Genomic DNA, 6,915 nt, shown 5'->3' with positions numbered 1-6,915 from the left:
TCTAGCCTGCTTGTGAGTCTCTCTCTCTCTCTCTCTGCCCCTCCCCAACTCTCTCTCTCTCTCTCTCTCTCTCTCTCTCTCTCTCTCTCTCAAAATAAAAATAAAAACTTTAAAAAATGGCCCAAAGGTGGAAACACCTCAAATGTTCATCAACTGATGAATGCACGTACAAAATGTGGTAAATACTTAGAATGGAAAATTATTTCACCACAAAAAGAGATAAAGTACTAAATACTATACAACATAAATGAACCTGGAAAGCATAATGCATAAAACATAAAGTCAGTCAAAAAGGCAGCCTGTTGGGGCGCCTGGGTGGCTTAGTCGGTTAAGCGTCCGACTTTCGCTNTGCAGTCTGTTTTATGACTACATTTATATAAAATATCCAGAATAAGCAAATCCATAGAACAGAAAACAGATCAGAGACTGCTTATCGTTGCAAAGGTGAGAGGGTAATGGAGGCAATAGGGGATAGAAAGCTAGAGCACAGTATTTCTTTCTGAGGTGATAAATATGTTCTATAATTGACTGTAGTGGTTGCACATATCTGTGAATATACTAAAAAACCAGACCACTGTACACTGCAATAACTACACTGTAAATGAGTATGGTATAATGAACTGTATTTCAATAAAGCTGTTTGAAAAAAAACTTAATTTTTTCTATTCCTCTCTCCTTCTATCTTTATTAAATATAAAAAAAGTTATCAACTTTACCAAGATGTGAGTTTAGAACTTGGTAAGGGTTAATATTTGCCCCCAGTAGAGAAATTATAAAGCTGTTATATAAAGGCAAGAAGGGGTTCTGTGCTGTATAGCAAACATTGAAGCAAATTCTCCCTATAAATATTAGTTATTTTTCTGGAAATATTTTATCTAACTATAATAAATGCATATTTAATGCTATGCATGTTTAACAGTTCTTCATGAAGATCTAGTGACTCTGTAAGCAAATTAAAGAAGGTATAGACTAATGATACCTTGTTAAAGTATTTCTGGAAATAATATATTGTGTTTTAATATTCTTTTTAAAGTTTTACACGGGAAGGCTCTTTCTCTTCCCCCTCCTCTTTTTACAGAGCAAATTTACCTTAGTAAAATAGATGATAAGAAGACAAAATTATATCCTAAGCAATTATAAATGTTATTTTTTTCAAGGAGCAGATATACAAAGATCAGATTTATTTCTGAAAAATATAAGGAAATTTATAATATAAGTCACTTTCATTTAATATTCCCATCTATACGCCCACAAAAAAGAAAACAACCAGGAAGAGCTAACTAACGTTTTGTTTTAACTTCCCTGTATTGTAGACTGTTCTCTTTGTCATGGTTTAAAGATGCAGGAGTGGCGCTCTTCTTTTCGGAGAGATCTCTTCTACCACAGAGCAAGAGGGATTCTAACAGATATACTAAAACATCATACACACAACTGAACTTATTTATTGTAGAGATAAAATGTTCATCAATTACTTATTTCCAGCGATGGGGTGGGAGTGTGGTAGATGTCCAGCAGTTTGGAACTGAACTCCTTTCAGAAAATTCGGTTCCACTTCGCTAGGATGCCTGGCAAATCCAGCAAAAGTTTCTTATGGTAAATTAGAAACCTTAAGGTGCAGGATGTCAGCGGGAAAGAAAACAGAGGAACAGTAACAGGACTGAGGGTCCTAGAAAGGGAGAAGAGGAGGCGACAAGACAGCACGAAGAAATAACGCCTTGACCATTCAAAGACCGCAGTAGGGCAGGGCGGAGGTCGGCGAGGGACAAGTATCAGACACGGCCATAGGGTGAACAAAGACGCTCTGGAGTCATCCAGGAAGTCAGCCCCCTTCTCCCTAAGGCCCCGGTGTGCCCCCGACGCTCCCATCCGTCCGCGCCCTACCTCGCCAACATTGCCCCGGGGGCAGGAGCATCAGAGCCAGCGCCAGAGCCCAGACTCGGCCAAGCATCGCTGCTGCCGCAGTTGGGGTCCAAGGTGTCGCAGAACCCGGGCCGTGGGTGCAAGCAGGATGCGAACACCTCAGCCTTCCTATCACAGGACTTTCCCGGTCCGTTCCTGCTCAGTCTTCAGGGACGCAGCGTGTCCTCGCTCGGTGGATCAGCCGTCCTTTCCTGGGACACAGACGCTAGTGTTTCGGGCAGCGCCTCGGTCGCCACTCTTCTTCCACAGAAGCCCCGCCCGCCGGGCGGAAAGCCACACCCACCTTTCCCCCAGGGATACCAGGCCTTGGCACCCACGCCGCGGCACACCCACCACCTTGGATCTCAAGGGCAGTCGCACATCCAGGCGCAAGCTCACAGGGTCTGGCCTGGCAACTCGAGTCTCGCCGTTTTAACACATACTTTAACAAAAGCTGATAATCCTAGAAATTGTTCAGATGGATCTCCAATAAAAGCAGCTTTGCGAGAGTCTGTTGGAAGGAGCAGTGTCCTTAGTTATACCTGTAGATGGATTCTTAAACTCATAATTGGGGGGGGTGGTTTGCCCCCGAAAGGAGCACATGCTTTTCAGAAATTGCTCCTGCCACCTGAGGCCTCAGTGATGAAGGATGGGAGGCGAGAGTGGAGATTAATGGTGCAACACTGGTAGCTTTCTTCCTCTGCTTCTAAGACAGTTTTAAGAAGTGGGAGGGAGGACATTGAAGCTTTCAAATACGTGGTTAGCTATTGTCATTGCTGGTGATCTCAAAATTCTTTCAGGTGTTCAGTGGTGATCCAGTGACTCAGGATCTTTCAACATATGGTCACATGATTCCCAAGGTGGCCTTGTGGGTGGTATCCAATGTGAAGTTATCTTCACATGTGTGGTTGGGTCTGCAGAGGAAGCAGGCCCCCCACCTTTATAAAAATGATTTTTTTTTTCTGTAGTTAGGCTCCACAATGCAGTACTCATAGCCCTGAGCTCAAGACCTAAGCTGAGATCAACTGGACACTTAAATGACTGCGGCACCCAGGCACCCTGATTCTGCATCCTTCCATGTCATTAAATGAAACTTCACTTCCCTAGTTTTTCTTTGGCAGTCTCCATTCTCTCAAGAAGCTCATCCATCACCTGGCACTTTGCCCTCAGAGCTGGTATTTGAGAAGAAAGAAGACACTGGTCAAGAGAAGGTAGTTCCAAGCTCCTGATGGGCTCCAGGATTCAGGTCACAATTCCATCTACTGATTTGGAAGACTGAGGCTTGGATGAGGCATAGTGATAAAGGCAGGAGATGCCCAAATGCATAAAGAAGTTATTCTGAAAACAGTTTATATATTTTTTTTATTTAAAAGAGAAATTACAATTAAAATTTTTTAAACCTGTTTCCAAAAGTGTAAGTATTAACCCATTTTGGGGAAAAAAAATCTTTGGGGTATACATGTAGCTCCCTTTTACATGCAATGAAGGCACCCAATGTAAAACAAAAATGAAATATAACTCTTTGATGGGGTTGGACAGATGATATTCATCTTCGAGTTTAATTATGGAAGAATAGTTTAAGGTGAGCAGAATGAAAACCCAGAGATTTTTTTTAATGTATGTCTTTTTGTTTCAGCTTACTAAGCCTTAGTAAAACCGTAACAGAAAAGTAAACATCAATTGTCTCGGACTTTTTGTGAAATAACCAGGAATAAAGTAATGGCTATAATTAAGATTAAATGGTAACAGGCTTTTTATAATTTTTTTTTGTCCAGCAATGTGTGTAGAAATGCAATTAACTTTTATACTTTCTAGGAGGATATTACTTACCTAATTTCCAACAAACACTGATTATACAATTTAAAGTACAGTGGATCCTATTTTTCCCTTCAGGTTTTGACTGATGAATACCATTTTATGAGTTTACAATAGACTTGTTAACAAAGAACCAATTTTCCTTGATATACATGAGTTAAGATGGGAAGAAAAGTGAACTTAAGAATTGTTTTTCAAATCTCAATGGAACATTTACTTGAACTGGTATGGTTCTGCAAGAATATACTAAATAAAATTAGTTAAAAGATTGTGGAAAAACAATAATAAAATACAGCAATAATACAGTAATAAAAACAATGTCTTCATATGTATTTGGTGAAGTTCATCAAAAATTGGTATAAGATTCAAATAATTTTAACTTTATTTTTGTAAAGGAGAAAAAAAAAACAATGGATACATGGTATCCTTATTGTGCATATCAATGACACTAGTAAAATGCAATAGATATCACCAAGAGAGAGAAATAATACAGAATATCTGAGGGAAGATGAAATGAAGCCAAGAGTTAATAAGTACAATAAAACTTGAATGAAGAAAAAAGCCCATCAAGAGAAACTTTCAAATGAAGATTTTTTTTTGAAAAGAAAATAACTCCACCCTTGTCAGGTTCTTTTGCAAAATGATGATGAACTTGTCTGGGTAAAACCCCCAAAGTCAGGGGGGAGAAAGATACAGCTATTAAGTGCACAAACCTGAGGGTCAGGACACCTGGGCTGTAATCTTACATCTGCTACCTATTTACTGGCTGTGTAACCCTGGACATCACACTTAACCTCTTTTAATCTCATTTTTCTGTACAATGGCAATGATGATACTCCACAGAGTTTAAGAAACAAAAGTGTATACATGTGTGAGGAATGGTGTGGAGGAGGAGTCTGAAGATAAAGCACTTAGGTTCTGGCACAGAGTAACTAAAATGAATGTATATAATAGTTTACGGTTAATAAAACAAAGGTGCAATACCACATAATTATACTTTTTCTTGTATCTTGTTATTATATAAAGGTGCATAGTTTCTCAGTGTTGCCTTATGACAGCGTACAGTATAATTTGGAGTACACTTACTGAAAATACACATTAATATCTCATATGAATTCCTTGGCCAGTGTGTGTTTTACTAAGTAAGAGAGTCTGGGTCTTTCCCAGATATTTATTTATTTGTTTAGTCAGGGAGAGGGTTAACAGGAAATAGCATGGGGGGAGGTAGATAATGGCATCACCAAATCAATACTTGAGCTTCATAAATTAAATTTGCCTTTGGCTCTCAGTTTATATTCAGGAGGTTATTGGTCCCAGACAGAGACACTAACTGGAATAGACATTTTGCTCCCAAGAACAGCAAATCCTTTCTTAATGAGGAGTGAACTAGAGACTTGAAATACTAAAGAAAATTGATTGAGAACATCCATTAACTGTGAATTTTATAATGTTTACTCTGGCATGCCTCTAGGGAATAAGGTGGAAAGGCTGGGAGAGGGGAGCTGCTTGCCTTGCATGAATGCTGGTTATAAGAATGAATCTTTCCATGCCTATGTTTGAAGCAGCCTTACTCACAACAGCTAAAACACTGGTGAAACCCAAGTGTCCATTGATGGATGAATAATAAGCAAAGTGTAGAATATGAATACAATGGAATATTATTCAGTTTTAAAAAGGAAAGAAATTCTGATACAACATAAACATGGATGAACTTTGAAGACATTATGCTAAGTGAAATAAACCAGTTAAAAGGATAAATACTATATGATTCCACATATATGAAGTACCTAGAACTGTGGAGTTCATAGAGACAGAAAATAGAATGGTGGTTCCCAAGGGCTGGGCACAGGGGCAATGGAGAGTTATTATTTAAGATTACTGAGTTTCAATTTGGAAAGATAAACTTCCGGAGATGGATGGTGGTATAACTGTTGCACAACAGTGTGAAGGTATTTATTGCTACTGAACTGTACACTTAAAAATGGCTAAAATGATAACTTCATGTTATACACATTTTGCCACAATAGGGAAAATTAAATAAAATGAATGAATATTTCACCATCAGCAAGAAAGCAAGCCCTTTATTTAAACAAATCTCAACATTATTGACTTCAAGGAGATTTCTTGAAATGTTCAGTGGAGTAGAAATGGCTTAACCTGTGATTGAGTTTACTTTGGAACATAAACTCATGGAGGTTGACTAATTGATTACATATCAATCAGTCATGCAAACCACATAAATTGAGACATGGTAGAATAAGATTTACCAGCTAAGCAGTTTTTCTATCTTGTACATCAAAATACAGAATACAGAGATATTACTTTTCAAAGAGTTGTTCCTTTCATTTTTATGCAATAAAAGCAACTTTTATGAATAGTTATTTTAATAAAGAAATTAACTTGTTTCAACATAGTATTTTACACAGTGTGATTTTAAAATGAGATTGGAAGACTAAAGTTCCTTTGAATAGAGTTGGAAAACGTGTATATTATCCCTTTCAACAGCCATTCATATACATAAGTAATAGTTTGGATCAGAAGTAGATATTATAAAATGCCTTTATAACTGAAATGTCTGGCTAGAAAATGTCATGATTATACTTGAATGCTATTTAGATTCTTCTAGAAGACATAAATAAAATGTTGTAGCAGGTGGGTAAGCTATGTAACATTTCCATTTTTGTTTATATGATTTATGATTATCATCCCTTTGTAAATCATGAATCATTTTCAGCTTCACAATTATAACTTGTAATATGTAATTAGTTAAATTCTATAACTACAGAAGAAACTTTTGATAATATTGGAGCAGGAATTTCATTATTTAGAAAATGGATAGTTTGATTTATGAACAAAATCTAATAAATGTAAGTAAATTTAGTTTTTTCCAACTGTGCCAAACACCCTAATCCAATCTGAAATAAGCCAGAATTTTATAAGATGCAAAATGATTTTTTTTACTATACTTTTATTGAGATGTAATTTATGTAACATAAAATTCACCTGTTTTTAGTGTATAATGTAATGAATGTTGTCATATCTACAGAACTGCACATCATCACAGTTTAATTTCTGAGCATTTCCATCATTCATGTCAACTTTTCCAAACATTTCCAAACCTCATGTCAGCTTACGGTTGTTCTCCATTCCAACCTCCAATTTTAAGCAACAATTAATCTCCTTTCTGTTTCTGTACATTTG

At 37.2% G+C, this 6,915-nt stretch overlaps 1 protein-coding gene across 1 annotated transcript in view; it reads right to left on the bottom strand.

Moving 5' to 3' along the window:
* The window catches only part of VWDE (von Willebrand factor D and EGF domains), a 73,094-nt gene extending 71,146 nt beyond the window's left edge, over nt 1–1,948 (bottom strand). The window contains 1 exon segment of the mRNA XM_077757626.1: nt 1,882–1,948. Coding sequence (XP_077613752.1) covers nt 1,882–1,948 — 67 coding nt within the window.
* Nucleotides 1,949–6,915: the final 4,967 nt, after the last annotated feature.

Source organism: Crocuta crocuta, unplaced genomic scaffold (assembly GCF_008692635.1).
Source record: "Crocuta crocuta isolate KB4526 unplaced genomic scaffold, BGI_CrCroc_1.0 scaffold62, whole genome shotgun sequence".
In the NCBI taxonomy this organism is placed as follows: Eukaryota; Metazoa; Chordata; class Mammalia; order Carnivora; family Hyaenidae; genus Crocuta; species Crocuta crocuta.
This window is presented reverse-complemented; position numbering and strand designations above follow the sequence as displayed.